Source organism: Cryptomeria japonica, chromosome 3, assembly GCF_030272615.1.
Source record: "Cryptomeria japonica chromosome 3, Sugi_1.0, whole genome shotgun sequence".
NCBI classification, from domain to species: domain Eukaryota; kingdom Viridiplantae; phylum Streptophyta; class Pinopsida; order Cupressales; family Cupressaceae; genus Cryptomeria; species Cryptomeria japonica.
Window position 1 is genome coordinate 381,956,971 of NC_081407.1, and position 19,366 is coordinate 381,976,336.

At 36.8% G+C, this 19,366-nt stretch overlaps 1 protein-coding gene across 5 annotated transcripts in view; it reads right to left on the minus strand.

The window, feature by feature from the left end:
- Positions 1–19,366, minus strand: part of LOC131044739 (uncharacterized) — a 116,426-nt gene that overhangs the window by 55,422 nt on the left and 41,638 nt on the right. For 3 of the 5 annotated variants that reach the window (XM_057978146.2, XM_057978142.2, XM_057978141.2), the window contains 5 exons: positions 8,733–9,073; positions 8,463–8,530; positions 6,583–8,351; positions 3,413–3,510; positions 3,033–3,218 (listed from right to left, as the gene is read on the minus strand). In XM_057978146.2, coding sequence (XP_057834129.2) covers positions 3,033–3,218; positions 3,413–3,510; positions 6,583–8,351; positions 8,463–8,530; positions 8,733–9,073 — 2,462 coding nt within the window. The remainder of the gene's footprint in view (positions 1–3,032; positions 3,219–3,412; positions 3,511–6,582; positions 8,352–8,462; positions 8,531–8,732; positions 9,074–19,366) is intronic. The other 2 variants (XM_057978145.2, XM_057978144.2) reach the window with 2 other exon arrangements.

Below are 19,366 nucleotides of genomic sequence, written 5' to 3' on the forward strand. Positions count from 1 at the left end.
TCAAAAGACATTGATCTTCTGCTGGGATAAACACCGTAATGCCCTGCACTTTCCCCATAGGTAGACAGAAATTCTCTATGAATAATAGAATATTATGTAATGAATTGCTTCTATCTTCTCCATCGGAGAACCATTTTTATTGTCTTGTCTATTTTGGAAAGCTAATCCAGAGTTCTTTGCATTAGTAATTAGTTCTGGTGGTTGTCTCACCTCAGAAATAAGCAGTAACATTTGAAGGCATGCAAATTTAAATTTACGAAGGTACCTATGAACTAGGTGAGAAAATATAAGCTCAGTTACAGGGTTCGGCCCTGGAACCCAGATCCGGGTGCGGGTCCACTCTGGGTCCGGGTTTGGGCCCGGTCTGCAGTTCGGTTTGCCGACTGTTTCTCCCTTTATAAATTCAGTTGCTATTAAAGTTATCATTTATTAACCCGGTTAATGTTTTTTTTATAAATTCGGTGATTATTATATATAGTATTATATATTATATCATGTTATATTTTTAATTTTTTAATTATTATTGTATATTAATATATGTAACATTATTATATAATATAATATAATTGTATATTGATATATATGTAATATATATATATATATATAGTTTTTGTTCTAACAACCCCAAACCCCTTTTCAATTTTTTGCCAAACCGGCAAACCGGGTTCTTGAACCCAAACCGGCAACTTAGCATATAACGGTTCAAATGGTAATGATGTAAGATATACAAGGACACCAAATGACATGTAAACATCATTGCTGCCTTCATTGTGTTATGTTATGCAGATTACAAGAAGACCCCTCGAAGACTCAACCTCTAAGTCTAGTAACAAAGTATATAATAGTATCATAGATGTTCCTAGGGTTTGACCTTCCATTTCATTACAGCTGAGCAACCAGACAGCATCAAGTTGATCTAAGAAATCCGCACCCATACAGAGGACAGCTATTATAGCACATGTGCACTTTGAACTTTGAATTGCCAGTGATCCTTTCCTTTGGATGTATATATATTGTTCATAAAAAAATTTACAGGCACAGGGGGTATTACAAGAAGTTAAGAACCTGAAGTTTTCTTTCTTCCCTTATCTTGAAATCCAATAAACTAAAATCAATTTTAGAAGCGGGAAGATCTTTATTCTTCATACATTTTCTCGTCTCAAGCAGCAGCTTAAAAAAGAATACAGAAGGGTCAAAAGCTTTCTTTGGAACAGGAAAGAAATGGTGACATAATTCCCTTGGGTGGCTTGGAACTTTTTCACTCTTTCAATGGATGAAGAGGGCTTAAGAATCTTTAGTATTAAAGCTCAAGAAGTAATCATGGATGAAGAATGGATGTTAATTGCTATGAATGGCTTCAATTTGAAATTCTTTGCTCAGAGTTCATAATGTATTAATCTCTTCCAGATAAAGCTGTGTAAAAATAATAATTCCCAATAGAAGGTATTCTGTCACAGCATTGAAATTGCCCATCACATTATTAGGGGACCATTCCAACTTTGTAATTCAATTGGTAATACCAAAGCTTTATATGATTTCAATATCATCACCACTTTGAGTGAATCTCCGATTCTCTTAATTAGCACCATAAAGGGTTACATGATGCTTGAAGTCTAGCATTACAACCAATTGGAACATTTCAATTCCCATGAGTTCAGCTTGGCCCCATCCCTTCTTTGTTGACAAAAGATTGACAAGAAAAAGGTTTTTTGTTGGAAGTCTTTGGAACTATGAGATGCACCGATGGCACACTTGACACATTTGTACTGAACATAAAAATTAAACTTGGTGGACTGATCCGCAGCAGCTCATAAAGAGCTCTGTAGAATGATCCCCGACAACTATCTTTTCAATTTGCACCTTTAAGAATCCAGCCCATGGAACAATCAGAGAAGGTTTTGTACAACTACATAGCAAAAGACTTGTGTTACCAAGTAAAAGCACACTATTGGCATTGCTCTGATTGCAATATCAATGTGGGCCACATAATGTTGAAGCATTAAGGAAAAGATACTTCCAGTCTATATAAAAATCAGGGCTTCTTTGAAATGCAAGTCTTTAGGCAGGTAGTATTTTACGAAGACTTGGTAGTCAGATTACACCCTCAAAAGGGTGGCAAATCAGTTTCTTTTGCATTTTATGTTGGAGAAACGAGCCAGCCAGTCATACCTTCTGAAAATGTATTTCTTCCAGGACATGTTGAGAATGTTTACAATGTGCACTTAACTATTTACTCATTCTTGCCTTTTCTTGGTGAGGTCCTCTTTTAGGAATACTTCAATGATAAGGGATAGTTCCAAAATTTATGGCATACAACTCAGTTGACCACTGTTGGTTTCTTGTAGAAGATAAGATGTGAGGCAACATGGAGGTTACGGGTATTAAGGCTTTTAAAGCACAACTTCTACCTACTGGCAGCCCCTAAGCTACAAGAACAGACTCACATAGCGAGCTTCTTTTCTACTATGAGGTTCGGGGAACTGAATCTTTTAAAGCATGAGTGGTAATGGTGTGCTGCAAGAGGCTTTTAGGAGAATTGAGGTACTTCACATATCAGATTTGATGGATCAGTTAGCTGACATTTCTCTCAGCACACCATTACCACTCAGATTACTCAAATTTACCAACCAACCACTTAACCACAACCCATTTAACAAAACATTAAATGTAAGCATTAACACTTCAAGAAAGAAATAAGTTATAATAATGTTCATGAATGACCACAAACACTATAAGTAGACATCCCTAGCAAGCACTGCCAGACTAAAAGTTAAAAAAAGAAGAGAGGAGGATACAGATAATATAGTGGGAGAGAAATTACTAGCACTAATTTTGTCAGTGATGCAATGCTTTTTTCAAAAATTAGATAATTAAAAGAGATAACTGGATACGAATCTAATGTAAGGTGATTTGATGTGTATGCTGAAGGTTTGACATAAATTAAGAGACAGATATAGATACACATCTAACCTAACAACAAAAAGGGCAAATCATTATGGACATTCGAAACACCATTTTAATCTTCTCCTTACTTGTGAGCTTCTATGTCACTGAAGAATTCTTTCTGCCTTTCACGAATTCGCCTTTGGCGTTCTTCTTTCATTTTCAGTTCAAGTCTTTCTAACTGCTTCATGCGTCTTCCAGGCCTATTCTTCTTCATTGTTTTTGAGATCTCAATGTCAGATGTAATGGGCTTGAAAAAATCATGTAAGAAGTCCCTGATATTAATCATAGTCAGTTATGTATCAGATGGAAGACCTTTTCACATTCAAGTTCTTCCAAAAAGTATTTCCCAATTCAATATACCAAATTTTAGGCACAAATATACCAAAACTGCTTTCCAACAAAAAGCTGAAAGAGCAATAAAGCTACAATTTCTCAATGCATGAAGAGAAAAAGAAATGTAGAGTACCCGCGCAATCTCCGCTGCAATTGAAGCAGTTGAAGCTTTTTAAGTTCAATGACACTCTTGGTTTTAGCAGAAATATCCTCTGAAGAGCTGACAACCTCCTGCTTGATTATATCATCAGAGTACTCAGAAATTATTCTATCTGGACATATTTAATGCAATTGCCATAGACATTGATATTTATGAGCAAAAATTATGTTTCTATAATTATTGGTATCACTATGATTCTATGCATAACAATTAACACATTATGTCTTTCAAATAAACAGAAATCAATTCATCCTTTAAATCAATGCTTGTCATTGTAACAGGACAGAACATGAATAGTTACAGTTAGCAACAATGAAGATCAATTATTCTAGTTACCAGAAAAGCTTTTAGAATGACTCGCAGATTCAGAATGCAATGGTACAGATTGGTATGAGAAAATATATTGCATGCTCCATCTCAAAATTTCATACATATTACTAGTCCAGCTTTGTTGTATTTTATGTCAATTGTTGGGCGCTATTATAAACATAAACAATCTCAGTGAGCTATAACAAATTACAGAGATAATTTATCAACTAGAATTCCCACATGTAGATACCATAGAAACGAGACTCGGACTTGGCACAGACTCAGCAAGGGTAACTCAACTCGGGACTCGGCGAAAAAACTCAATGCAGACTTGACAAGTGAAAAACCCAAGAAATTTAGAGATTTTTAAGGATTTGAAACTTGTTTCATCCACCGTTTATTAAATAAACCATAAAGACACAATAACATCATCAAGCAGAAGCTAATTTGATTGCATACACAAGTATACATCAATCACATAGTTATAAACACAAATTATAGTTGAAGGAAATAGCATAGTTAGATATTTAAATATTGACAAATGTATACAAAACTCATGGACTATGAAATCCATGACACCAAATGTTCCAAACAAATATCAAAACAATAACTAGAAGTCTATGGCTCAAAGGAGCTTGCATCCCTCATAAAAAGGCATCTAAGGTAGGTCCCACTAACTAGTGGGAGTTTGGGAGTGGAGACGCTAATGGGTTTGAGGGGTAGCTTTGATAAGCTGCACAAGGTGTTATATGTGAGAAAAATCGAACGATCGAAGGGGTGCGGAGATATGCACTTGCATTTCCCTATGGGCTGGAAGTGGGGATTCGGGGGCTAAGCCCCCCAAAAAAAAAAAAAAATTAGAAAAAAAGAGAAAAGAGAGAGTGAAGAGAGCAAAATGATCTTTGTATTGGGCGAAATGATGCTTTTTGGGACATTTTAGCATTTTTGGATACAATTTTTTTTTGAAAATAAACATCAAAAAATGTCTATTTTTGTTTATTTTTGAGATTTGAAAAAAAAAATGACTCTAGCCAAGTCCGGGCATCAGGACTCACCGAGTCTAAGGCGAGTCTCACTCTAGACTCGGACGAGCCCAAGCTCATCCAGGCCACTAGGACTCGCCCAGGGTCACCCGGCTCAAGACTCGCCAAGTGCAAGCGAGTCCTGGCGAGTCCCAGAACTATAGTAGATACTCAGTGTCACACTAAATGGTTGTCTACTAAGTAATCTCAAAATGGATAGTAAAGCAATCAATTTCCAGAGTCATGACAACATTTGTCAAACTACGGATGCTATAAGCTGCTAACATAAAGAATACCGTAGTTACCAGCTTTGGACAGACATGTATGAAGCTTGGTTCAGAAAGATATTCCGGCCTGATCCAGACCTATTTAACTTTTCTAGTTTTTAAATAGAAAAAGAAAACCTAAAATACATTTCAATAATGCTGCAATTAAAACACAAAAAAAAATCCAAATTAAAATAGTAAACCTTAATGCATTAAAAGAACAAGAATGTTAAGTTGCCAAGTGCAGATTTTGAAAACATTCTGTGATAGTTTTGTCTGATTTTGCAGAGTTTTGTACTCTCTGAAAGCATTGGAAAAAAATCTGTACAGAATTTCTCATTAATTCTTCAATGATGCCAATAGAATATCAAAAATTCCCCTACCTTTGAAATCTTCAATGAATTGCTTCAATGCATACTCTCCTATATGCTAATTCCTCAGAAAACTTAATCAGGTAGTAGTACATTGACTCAATGCAAACAAATGAATAATCCACAAAGGTTCAACAAGAAGTCCAAAAGTCATAGAACATGGAGAGACTTCCTTGGAGAGACACAATCTAAAGACAACTCTTCTTTTCTATCTGATTTAGGAAAAAACGCCATGATACTTCTGCACCCACCATGGCAGACTTAAAACCACAATGAGACGACTGAAATGCCACCATCTAGTTGCTATTGGTTCTCACTGACAAAATTTCTGCTCTATTTCTTAACAACCTGCTTTAGTTGTGTTTCAATCACATCATAACCATAGGCAACCACCATAAAGCCTTGAACAAACTTGCATACTTTATTCTTGCCAAAGTATTGAAATGGGATCATTTAAGAGTGTTTCAAGTCACATACTTCATAAATTTGAATAGTGATTGAAAATAGTGGCTTAGTAAAGTCGAACTAACTTACTTTTATGATCCAATTCACATCATATGTAATATAATATACAACTGGTTAAATTACACATAAAACCAGAATGAGGGAGTGGAACTGCAAGATAAGCCTTACATAGATAAAGGCCCTGAGATCCTATAATATGCAACAAACTACTTCAAAGGTCTTCTAATGGTTAGGTATGTAATAAAATATACAACTGGTTAAACTACACATAAAACCAGAATGAGGGAGTGGAACTGCAAGATAAGCCTTACATAGATAAAGGCCCTGAGATCCTATAATATGCAACAAACTACTTCAAAGACCTTCTAATGGGATCATAAATTTTAATCTTAATGATGCCTATCCCCACCATCATTGTAGAAGCATACCTAACCAAACTGAAATCTTTCAAGTGTTAAAAAAACAAGGTCTGGCAATCCAAGGTGGCTTATAATTACTATATGTAGCCAAATGTATTCTTGACGACTTCAGCATCAATTGTCTTGGGGAAATATTACTAAATAGAGCTTAGCATATGCGCCTAAACCAAAAGGCAAGTTGGCAGATACAAGTTTAATTCTCATCTATAAAAAAACAATAGTACTAGAAAAACAAGTACAGACATCACACCAAATTGTAAAGAAGCATCACTGATACAAGAAAAAACATGCCTTTAAATGATGAAAGCAAACTGCAATCTTCGCTTCTGTCTTTCTTTGTTTCTGCGCCCAATTATGTTCTTCAAGTTGTTTCCTCTTCCGCTGGTCAAGAATCCACTTCTCTACAGTAGTGTAGTTTGGCTTGGACAGAAAAGCATGGGAATCCTCTGGTGAATTGTCTCTTTCTTCTTGATCAAGAGTCATGTTTTGATTCCCATTTTGAAATCTAGAGTTACCAGAGAAAGCTCCATTGTTAATAGCAACTGAAGAACTTGTTTTCCTCTGGCCATCAAAACTAGCCTGCTTGTTTGCATGTTGAGGGAATGAACCTGCAAACTGAGGATATGATTCATTCATGCTTTTTGCACTAACAGATTCTGAACCAATGGTGGTGCTTTCACCCATCGTTGATTTTGTTAAAACTCCACTGTCTCGGTGCATTATAGGCAACTTCATAGACTTGGCTATCTGAATAAACCTTTCCAAGGAAATAAATTCCCCATTTGGCATCCTAATCATCCTTCCCGAGGAAGACACAGGCCCATCCACATGTGATCCTGCTGCCAGATTGGGTGTACTGACTAAATGAGTGGCATTTGCTGGCTTCTTTCCATCTTTGTTCTGAGAATCCATTATTGGATCTTCAGTTTTCTTGTTATCAAGTGTTTGTTTACCATCAGGAATGGTTTGCTTATCTTTGGCACTTACATGCAATACTCCAGCTTCAAGCACACCAGAAGCTTCCCTCTCAAGCTGCTTTCCTGTGCTTAAAACTGAGGTAACCATGTTGTTTTCATTTGCTGCCCTCAGATTGCTACTTATTAACTTTGCAGAATCTTCCTGATGTTTCGCCAAGGAAACACTTTCAACATTTGTTTGAGATTGTGTCTCTTGTCCTGCAACTGTTGGTTGAGATTGTGTCTCCAGTGATGCGACCTTTGCTTGAGGTTGTGCATCTGGTCCAGTGACTTTTGCTTGGGGTTGCACATCCAGTCCAGAAACCTTTTCTTGAGGTTGTGTATCTGGTCTACCAAGCTTTGCTTGAGGTTGTGTATCCAGTCCACTAACCGTTGATTGAGGTTGCACATCCAGTCCACCAACCTTTGCTTGAGGCTGTGCATCCTGTCCAGCAAGCTTTGTTTGAGGTTGTACATTAAGTTCTGCAACCTTTATTTGAGGTTGTACATTAAGTTCTGCAACCTTTGTTGTTTGATCCTGTGCATCAGGTCCTCCAAGCTTTGTTATTTGAGGTTGAACATCGAGTCCTGCAACCTTAGCTTGAGTTTGTGCATCAGGTCCTGCAACCTTTGCTTGAGCTTGAGATTCAGGTCCTGCAACCTTTGCTTGAGCTTGTGATTCAGGTTCTGCAAAATTTGTCTGAGATTGTGAATCCAGCTGAGAAGAGTTGCACTGCTTTCTTCTTGACTTTGCTCTTTCCTGTGCTTGTTCTACAGCTTCAGCTTTCCTTCGTGCAGCCATAATTTGTTTCCTCTCTTCTTTTGTTAACTTTGGATCAATACGTGGATATTTTCTGCGTCTCCCTTTCTGTGTAGTTTCCAATTCTTTTGAAGAAGATTCTGCTTCCACTGGACTTCCACTGCATGAAGCTGATGGGGTAAGCTTTGGAGTAAGGGACTTTTCAGTTTCATTGTCATTGCTTTCAATCATGTTCCTTTCCTGGACTGCATTAGATGGCCCTTCACCTGCCTTTCCCTCAGACAAGTCTTCCTTATCTGACCAATGCTTTTCTTTTTTTCCAATTTCGGTTTCAGAAGTTCCTACTGAGAAACAAACATTCACACCTGATCAATCGACTTCCAAGTTAAGGTATAAAGAATTATTTCCACTTAAAAATAACAGTTGAAATTCCTTAAGTTTTCATCAATCATTACCTTTGATTTTGGTCTGATTGATATCCAACGCAATTTCCAAATGTGCTGTTTTCGGAGGAATTTTATTTCTGCAATAGAAACAAAGACAAGTGAGTGTTGTCAATTATCTCACGACAAAAATTACAGCCAATTCACAATTAAGGACTCAAGAAAACAAATCTTTATTAACCTAATATGCATGCCATGATATCTGGGAATTTATTTGACATTCAGTGAATATAATCCAAATTATCGTGTGTATTAACTGACTTAATCAGAGGAAATCCCAACCTGAATGCTAGGAAGACAAGACACTGAGCTCTGAGTTGTTTCAATTGATAATCCTTAAATGGTGAGTTAGGGAAAAAAGGCCCTCGAACTGCAGTGCCATACTTCATATTATTCTGTAAAGACGAGTGATCAGACTTCACAGTTTCTATGGCAACACTTGATTCATTTTTGACTTCTTTTACAAACCCTGTCGATATAGACTTGACAGTCGAAACATTTTCTCTCTCATCATTGACATTCTTTTCATTTCTTTGCATTCTTTGTTCTGCATCCAACATTACACCATCCTGAGCAGAAGCAGCTCCTATCTGATGCAATGATGATGTACGCTTGTTAATTTCCTGTAAGAAAATATTCAAATATTATAAGGTATTTATCATGACCACAAAAGCATGAAGCTCCAAAATACTTTATAGTGCAACTAACAAAAAAAAAAAAAAAATCCAACACCTCTCTGAAAGGGCATGGTGGAAATGGAATCTTTATAGAACTAAGACTTGTTAGATTGTGCCAAATAAGGAGAATATGAAGTTAAACAGATCGGGGTAAGGATAAACCTGGGCCTACCAGTTGCAATGACCCCTTCAAAGGTTCTTGGAAGGGGGAATCTGTTCTAATTTTCTTGAAAAAATAAAATATTGGTGTTAATAGAACAATTTGCAGCAGAAAAACATATTATTTCTACTCAAGCTCAAGTGTCCTGTTAACTAATTATAGATTTCAGTGACTTCAATCTTTGTAATCTCGGTATTTTGCTAGAAATTTCTCGTTTCAAAAATTCTAAGTCTAATTTGGTGTCTAATTCTTGCTGGTTTGGTAAGAATGTATCCGTGACTTATGCTCTGGGGCCAGTTTGTAATGACTTTGGTTTGTGAGAAATAGAGTTAGCATATTTTAAGCTTTCCACTTGCTTTTGGCTTACTCTATTCAATGGCTGCTGGTTAGTACAAAGAGATAACATTAAGTTTTCAAGTTTCAGTGAGCATAATTTCTGTTGATTGACCTCTTAGAGTCAATGTTAGTTTAAAGAAACTTTGTGCTTGCTTTCCTTCGTGAAACCTTGTGGCTTCTTGTAGAGTTGGTGGGGGATATTTCAAACTTACAATGCTTCACGCCTGCTCAGCCTTCTCATGTGAAAATTATTTCTCTGTTTTTTCCATGTTATGGGGTACTTTTTTTAACACTTTCTCTTTTGGGGTAGTTTAGTTTCATGCTGCTCCCTGTGGTGTTTTGGCAGCAGAGCTTGTTTCTATCTATTGGGCCTTCTCTTCTACTTGTACTTTCTGCTTGCTTGTGTGAGGAAACGTTTGGAGAAGATTTCCAAAACATGTTCTAAGAAATCAACAGGACCGGTAAAATCCTCTAGTCAACTGCTGAAACAAGATTCAATCAGAAAAATAAAAGTTTCATATCACTCTAAGGATGATGGGAATAGGTTAAACATATCTCTGATTCTGAGAAATCAAAAAATCTAGAGACAGAATTACTGTTCAGGATGAAGGCAAAGCAGGAGAATACTGTAACGGGAGAGGAGCTAAAAATTGGGTATAAATTTGGTTAAAAAAATAAACTAAATTAAAAAGTTGAGAATCAAAATAATCTAAGAACGGGTACTGCAAAGTGCAAACAATGGATAAATTCCTGATTATTTCCCTCCTACATTGCAACACGCACATGATTGCCAAAATCTTTTCTATTGACAGTCAGTTGTATCTAATTATGAGAGCTCACAAAAGAAATAGCTTTCTTCCTCCAAGCACAATATGCTCCTCGGTTGAATACAAATGACAGCCTTACATCATGCGTTTAGGCCCAGGATATTCAACTTGCTGACTTCCAGATTAAGCAAGGAGATGGAATTGATAAGTACCTGATTGCAAAATAAGATAGCTGACAAGCACGTGCTTTATCGTCCAGTAAAGGATCAGAGAGAAGTGAGCAAGAGCTAGAATTACTGAGTGAATGTAAATATGTCTGTTGTTGCTGCTTCGGGAAGATGCTGTCTTCTGCGTCTTGAGCCGAAGTCTTATTGAGGTAACATACTTCAATTCCTAAGTGACTGTTTCCTTTCATCACATTCTGATGGTAGATATCATGAAGAACATTCTCTTTATGAGGAAACAAGGAATCTTCTGGACATAGGGTAAATTGGAAAACTAGCAAAAGAGAGAGAGAGAGAGACCTTCAAGCCCATCTGTAGTCAGTAATTGATTTGTAATTTTCACCTAAATGGCAGAAAGAGGAAATTTACAGGATGTTTGTCTGCAGTGTGAAATACATTCTGCCGGTGCTTAAAGTACAACTCATTTTTTCCAGATACTGACCAATAATTAACAAATACCATCAGTTCTCTGTAGACATTCTGTCAAAAGTATGCATGATAATTTGGAAAGTTGTTGGGACATAGCAATATACAAAGGAAAGGAAAGGACCACCAAGATTACTAAACATACTAATAGTTGATAAGTAGTCCAAATATCCAAGAGGAAGGTCCCATTAGCAAAGTACATGGAATTGGCAATGCTGAAACTCTGGAATGGATGAACTAGGTCTGGTATGTATCACTGCAAGAAGACTCACAGTTGATATAACCATGAAGGCATCAATACAAGAACTAATGATGTCCTCTCTAGAAATCCACAGGCTGGGAGATCCTTGTTGATGATCCTGAAGGGGCACAAGGAGCACCACCTCAGAACTCTATCAAAATCTCTCCAAACAATCATTGCAGATGACCCTTTTCCATCTACGATACTACTGGAGGTAAGAAATAAACTGGTGACACAAACCTGAATAAGAGACAATAACTAGTAGTGAGACATGACAAGTGTGATGCCTCAAGTGAGAGATTTGGGGATGCCTTGGTCCAAGTGTGTAGAACTATGGTGTCTTATTGATATTTCATCAACAATATGAAAAAGAGCTGTAGACCAAGGGCGTTTAATGCCTCCAATACCACTAACAGGCTGCAAGAATGTGGTGATCAACTTGGTGTTTCTAGAAATCCCCTATAAGCTCTAAGCGCAGCCAATCCCAGTAGTGAAAGAATCCAGAAAGATCCGCTGGAGTCCTTATACAAGTGATGGCATCTCCTATATATCTCTAGAAAAATAGGGCACCTGAAGATAAAGTGCTCCTTTGTCTATACCTCATGTACAAGGCAAAACAAACAAATCCTGTCCCTGCACAAGATTTGATGGTTCATCTAAATCCAAAGTTGATGAGAGAAAACTTCTTGTTGTCTAAGATGGATCCTCAATTCGTGAGACAGCTGGTGTCTAAGAAAGTCAGGCCAAATGATGATACCAACTGTGATCTAAAAATAATATTTACCAAAGAAGGCGAGCTTGGGACTGATAAGTTGAGAAGTCCAAGTAAATCAGGTATGCTAGTCATGCATATCTTCTCGAATTGCCCAAATGATCAGGAATAACATGAGGGGCATCTAAGGAAAAGTAGAGAGGTAGATGGTTGGTACAAATGTTCGCAGATTGAAACAATGGCATCCATATGCCAGCATCATTGGCATCCGAAAAGACCAAATGAGGCAATCCTTTGAGAAGAAATAAGTGCTAAATATGGGTACCTTATAAGCCTAGGAGCTGAATCACCAAGGATCTGAGTCTATAACTGTGGAAAGTGAGCCTGGAAAGATACTGGACTCACTGTTATGGGCACCAAACTCAACTTAAACCATGCACTCAGGGAATGTACATTTACATCAAATCATATGCCAGAACATAAGAGTTTGGACCCTTAGTCAATCGTCCCCAAGCTGGTATCACAAAATTAAGAACCATAAAGAACAGTGGGTCTGATCACTACATCGAAGAGGCACATGTTAGAAGGGATATCTTGGAAACTATGAATTGCCACTCCCAATTAGGTTTCCTCATACGATGATTTCTATGTTTAATCATTTGTACCATATTTTGTCATTTGTATACTTTGCTGCTTTCATAGTGGTTTCCATATTGTTCAAGCAACCTCAGTATTTATCTCCTCATATAAATGCTAAGAATACTACTTGAGAGTTTTGATCACCAACGTCAAACACTATTGCGAAGGTTGAGAGATTTGATCACCAAGATCCAAAGAAACCTAAACTAGAGCCTTATTGAACTCTTCATTCTTACGAAATCAGGGTTCCATTAATTGAGCCACAATTTGAGATAAAATGTTTGGATTTCCTAGAAGCAATATACAAGTGTAAATTGAATGTCAATTCACCAAGATAATTATGCCCATTAACATGGATCTCAAATGGATTGATCCTGATTATATGCATGTAGCACAATTGTCAAACTTTTAAAGTTTTATCATAAACTTATTGCTTCCTGTATTCTACTTACACTTTTAGGTAGGAGGGCATGTTATTTAACTAATTAAGATTGATCAATTAGTGACTGTCATTACAAGATTGTGCCTTATCACCTTGATGGGACATGTATCAAGCATGCCTTCAATGTGCATACGAATAAAGTTTCACCCATTCATTAATATTCACCTATCAAATTATATATTTTAATAATTTGATATATTCTTCACTCCTATGTTAACCTGTTGGATATACTATAGGATCCTTGGCTCTGACTTTGGAGATAGTTTGTAATAGTAACAAGTTAAAAGGCATCTTCTTGTAGTGGAGATTGTGATAAATGTTGAATCTTCGCTTGGGCCTCGTGAAGTTGACATTAAGAGATGTTGCTATAAATATTGTACTTTATAGTGAACTTGAGTTATCAAGTCTCCTTGAGATAACCCATTGAAGAGCACACAGGAAATACTAAGAGGGGGGAGGTGAATCAGTATTTTAGAACTTTTAAACCTTTTTGAAAGCTTAAAACCACACAAACCATAAAAGAGCAACCATAAAGACACAAACACCAGATTTCTCGTGGACAACCCTTTCGGGTAAAAAACTACGGCACACAAAAGGATTTATTAACAAGATGGGCACCAACCCAGATTACATAAAGAATACTAGTTTGCAGAGAGCACCAACTTCGATCAGCTATGGCACCAACCACAGTTTGAGCACCAACTCAAATGTGCTAAAAACATACAGAAATATTACAAACCCTTATGAAAGCAGTTATTGACTCCTGATAAGCTTGACTTGATAACTTATATGCTTGACTCTGTATACATATTCTTCTTCACAACCTTCTGCAAAACTGCAACAGATCCTACTTCAGACATGCTGCAAAGAACTATATGTCTCTACAGTAATTCCTTTATTTTATCATCAATCTACAACACACACACATACTCTGTCCTCGACTTATCTCGACCCACAAAAAAAATTCCCTTTTATAGCTTCAAATTAAACTTCACACCAAATGCAGTCAGTGACTGCTTTTACAGCTGCATACAATTTTTCAGAGGGTACTGCCACGACTTTTTATTTATCATCAAAAGACAACCCCATAAGACTCCTACTCAAAGAACAGCATCGCTTGTTATTTGAATAGACATAAAAAAAAATTCAGAGCGTCAAATCCACTAATATAATTGAGGCATATGAGTATGCTGCTGCACATTCTCACACCACTCCACAAACACATTCAAAATTTGACTCCACCCTCAGAACCATACCAACCGAAAATAAATATCGCAGAGCAGATTTTCAATGACATCCAAGTAAGGCTCACAATACATCAGAATAACTTTCCGACCCCTTCCAGCTTGATTGCTACACAACAAAGGATATATTTTTTGGCTTAAAATTTAATTTTGTCCATTATTATACCTGAAGCCATTAAAGAAAACTATTGAGTTCTCTTCCCATCAAGTCGTCTCATCAGCTAATATGTATCTTTCAACCATTTTATTGAGCGGAAGAATAATCCAAAAAATATACACGGTTTCGATTAAATTTATGCCATCAATCAGGGCCACGATACTCCTTATTTTAATAAAATAACTCTCACCACTCAAAGAAAATGCCAAGAATAGTCATCACCAGAAGGTTTGAAACAGCCCACGATTACTAAAACCGTTACAAAGGAATCTTTTTATGCCTCCAGAATCTACACATGATGTGTTTTCAGTAAATCTCCCGGATCGGCCGGTGTTCCTTCCTCACGTTTCCACAATCTTGAGATATTTCCACACTTAGTCAAAGAAGATCCGCACCAAAGAAAAAAAATATGTCGTCTTATAGGAAGCTCACACCACATACAAATTCAATACAACATATTAAATTCAATCGACTCTTTTATCTTCAACGGCTTATATTTGTTGTCACAAATATTTCATAGAAATCAACACTTTGAATAATCCAGCTGATGATGTGTCACATTAATCTGGCTTGGCAAACAAGTAAGCAAACAGCCAGCTTAGGTAGACAAGTAGACACATAGGCAGCTGAAGTAGACACCCACCCTGCTCAAGCAACCAAGCAAGCAGCTCAAGCAACTCAAACCAATTTTCCAATACTTCAGGTAATTCTCTGATATTTATATGACCTTGATCATCAACCTTTGACATCAATGACAACATACTCAACACCCGTGTGTGGTGTTCCTTGGTGATATTGTAATGTCCCTTTTTTGGATTACCTTGTAATTTGCCCTAAATTCACAATAACAAGGAACATAATATAGTTAGGGGTATAACCTTTACTCGTGAAAAAGATGAGATAAGTCTGCCTTGGAAATCTGCAACCCAGTTAGATAATGATGTAGATATAATTCATAGAATACTTGCATTTCTAGGGTGCAAAGAAATACATATTTATAGCACATTACGATTCTAAATGATTATATGGGATTTCAACCATAATGAAGGTAGAATTGGGTGACATGATAAGGTGCCCCATATATCCCCTACCCTAGGCCCAAGGGCGGACCTTATCCTCCTTGGCCTCATGCGTTCCTTAACCATTCTCATGAGGTGGTGTATCTAGTGGGGTTTGTAATACAATCAGATATAATTACATACATTAATATCTACATATAATTAATATAAATACATATGGACAGGTAATATAAATGTTTTCTGCATACCACAATAACTCAATATAATATTATTCAGATTGGCATGTTGTGAATATGAGAAGTTCTGCTCCTGTTCAATGCTGCATAGGCATACATGTTATTGCATATACCAAACATATGAAGTTACGTATTAAATATACTCTCTCATTGCATACTTCAATATTTATTATATCGCCTAAATTGCTATAAGAAAATGCAAGTTACTTATCTCAGGGATGATCTGATCTGAATTCCCTCAGCTTGTTCAATCCCATCTGCTAAATGAGTCTTTGCCATATATAGTCCTCCAGGGAGAATGATGATTCACAGTTCCTACCTCTTCCCAACAGAGGTGTCTTTCTCCAACACAACCGCTGCCTCCTCAAGACTAATCACATGCCCCTTTATTAACATCTTGGCTAATATGCTTAAAGATTGACCAAGGACTAGAGATCACTTATTTAGGAGTCTCGTGGTTCACAGCAAAGGAGGGGAGTATGGAGGAACATTCGATCTTAAATTGGACTTTATGGTTATAGATAATTGTGAGGTCTTATTAATAAGACAATTTTTCTGGGTAACAGTTATACAAATCTATATCAAATTCTGATCTCATTGGAGCTTTCTTTCCATCTTTCTTTGAAGGTGGAAGCCAAGCAACAAAAGAATACTCTAATGCCCAATTATTATTTTTCATCTTACAAGAGCTCATCCTTTATGTTAGTCAACTCTTCTAATCTTGCCAGTTAATCCTCTAAGATGATAAGTCTTAATAGAGTTACTTTGTTAATGACACAGTTTCTTCATCTAGCAATAGGACAAGTCTTAATAGAGTTGCTTTGTTAATGACATGGTTTCTTCATGTAGCAATGGGAAGAAGTATTGTGCCTATCATAGGCACACCAGATATTTTGTTGATGAATGTCATATCCCCAAATCAGAGGAGGAAAGAACCTTCTCACTACCCCAAAATCAAAGAAGGCAAGAACCTTTTCACTAGGCAAGAGTCATTGTCTATAATTTTAGAGATTCAGGTAACCAATCCCTATGCTTCTAATCTTTAAATTATCCTCATGGCCAATGACTATTCTACCAAAAATCATGAGTTTTCTACCTTTCATCATGAAAACGAAAAGAAGCCATTTTCCAAAAGTGGGTGGATACACTTTTGCCGCCAGCTCCAATCACATCCATGCACATAAAACAATTGAGATGAATTGAGAAAGCCCTATCCACAATTGTGTCTTGCAAGCACCCTATTGCATTTTTTGTTAAGCCATTGAATTAAAAAGTTGATTGCGACTTTGGTCCACTTGATTATAGTAACTTCATGCTTGGAGCACCTTCTTAATAAATTGTAAGGTTACCGTTAAGGTTTCCTAAAACCTACATATAAATTCCCTCCTATCACGATTCTTTAGCTATTGGATAGGCTAGTAGTTAAACAAATTGACAAGGGCATATCCACAAATTCTTTACAAGTATCAAGTGGTCTTTGCTAAGAAGCAATTATAAGATTAAAACCTACATATAAATTCCCTCCTATCACGATTCTTTAGCTATTGGATAGGCTAGTGGTTAAACAAATTGACAAGGGCATATCCACAAATTCTTTCCAAGTATCAAGTGGTCTTTGCTAAGAAGCAATTATAAGATTGATCAGCTCGATTATTGCAGTAACATATTTAAAATCACATTATCTATACAACCACAAATTGTCTATGATGGTTTCCATAGGCCATGTTGATTGCCAAAATATTATTAGTGTATAAAACCCTTTTGTTATCCATTTCTCTTCAATGAGCCAATGATTTAACAGCTCAATTTAAATAGGTTGCTCACCCTTTGTAAGCATGAAGAAGCTAAGGTAGAGAATACTAACACGCTCCCACACAAAGTAAAATAACACCTACTAATTAATATATTGATGTTTATAAGAAGCATAAAACACTTCTTCCTTTGAGGTTGTCAATTCACATTATATTAAGCTTCTCCATGGATCCCAACCATACAACTAGTTCCCTTCTCACAATAGACCCATCCACAATGCTCACATAGTGTGGAATATTATGAAATTGCTTGAAAAGAGAAAGTTGCAACCCAACAGTTCTTGTAGACTTATTGCTCTAGTAGTATTGAACAAAGGACAAGAAATAAGTGGCAGTTGGTCATGATTTGAACAATTACCCAGCTCCAAATAACATGAAATTCTTCTAGGAAACATTCAAGGTGCTAAGTACATAACTGATCTTGGCATGGCTTCCAAATGGGCCCTCATGAATTTGGAAGGCAGCCTTCAACACAAAGTTTGGCCTTTACATTGATTACCCATTAAATTTTGCCTCAACTTGGCAGAAATAAATCATCTATCTGGATGGCACCTTTGCTCTACTATTTTTATTTAACCCAAACTTATAAGCACCATTTGTGTTTGAGACCAGTTCTTCCTAAGATAAAATAAGAGTGGGACTAAAGCCATGAGGAAAACCGGTAGCTTATTGCTCAAAAATATATCAAAAGCTAAGCTAAATTATAGCACCTATAGCAAGGAACTATATGCCTTGGACCAAGAACTCAAACAACAACACTAATGTTTTCTTGATAAAATCATTTTGGCTTTTGTTACAGTGGACTCAAATTGGTCTCCTTCGTCACTCTTGGACATCTTCGTAACCTTGTTCCTCTTGCTGCAATTTTGAATCTTTTGGTTCTTTGTTTGGTTTGATTGTGGCCTTTGTGCTATGAGTTTCATGTTATTCTTGGTAATTGTTTTCAATTTGAACTTTGCTTCCCACGTGATTAGTTTTTACCCCTATTGGGGTCTTACGTCAAGCTTGTGGTTTGCATTTATTGCCCAATACATCTAGTTTAATTATCCTCTCCTAAGCCAACTTGGCCCATGGAAAATGAGGTTGTTATGGTCAACCAAGGGCAAGTGGAAGAAGAAATTAATGTAGCCCCTAATGTTGTAATAAATGAGAGCCAAAAGGTTTCCGCAAATATTATCAAGGCTTCATACAAGGATGTGGTAAATTTAAACACAAACTGTGATATTTGTCCGAACACAGCAATTTTTGTACAGAATCATGAAGGAATTCTCTCCACTAACACAACCTCAGTGGATGGAAACAGACTTTTGGGGACCTCCACAAACGGAAGTGGAGATGGAAGCATACTCAGAGATGAAGATTGTTGAGAAACAAACTCTGGTAAGAGCTCCTCCAACCCTAAGGTCCTCTCCATTTCTCCCAATGATGATAAGTTAAAAGCTCTAAAAGTAGAAGAATCAAGGCTTAAGAATATAGCCATGTTCTTTATTTGTTTAGATGTGAACTTCTTGCCTTCTCAAAGGTTTTTCAATTATTGGATTGCTTCAAAATGGGGGAAAAAAATGGAGATTCGTGTTTCTTTCTATCGTATGATTCAAAGAGGGTTGTCAGAAAAGAATTTAGGGCATTCTAAATTTCAAGTCGTTCCTTGGTCGCCCAAAGAGGATTTTGGTGAAGTGGTTAATAGGTCTACTCCCAACTGGGTAGAAATGAAGAACTCATCTCCTCAGCTCTAGAAATTCATTCTCAACATGTTAAAACCCCTAGGGAATGTTATGCAAATTAAAGAGTCTAGGATGACTCTACCCCATTTGAATGCTAAGGT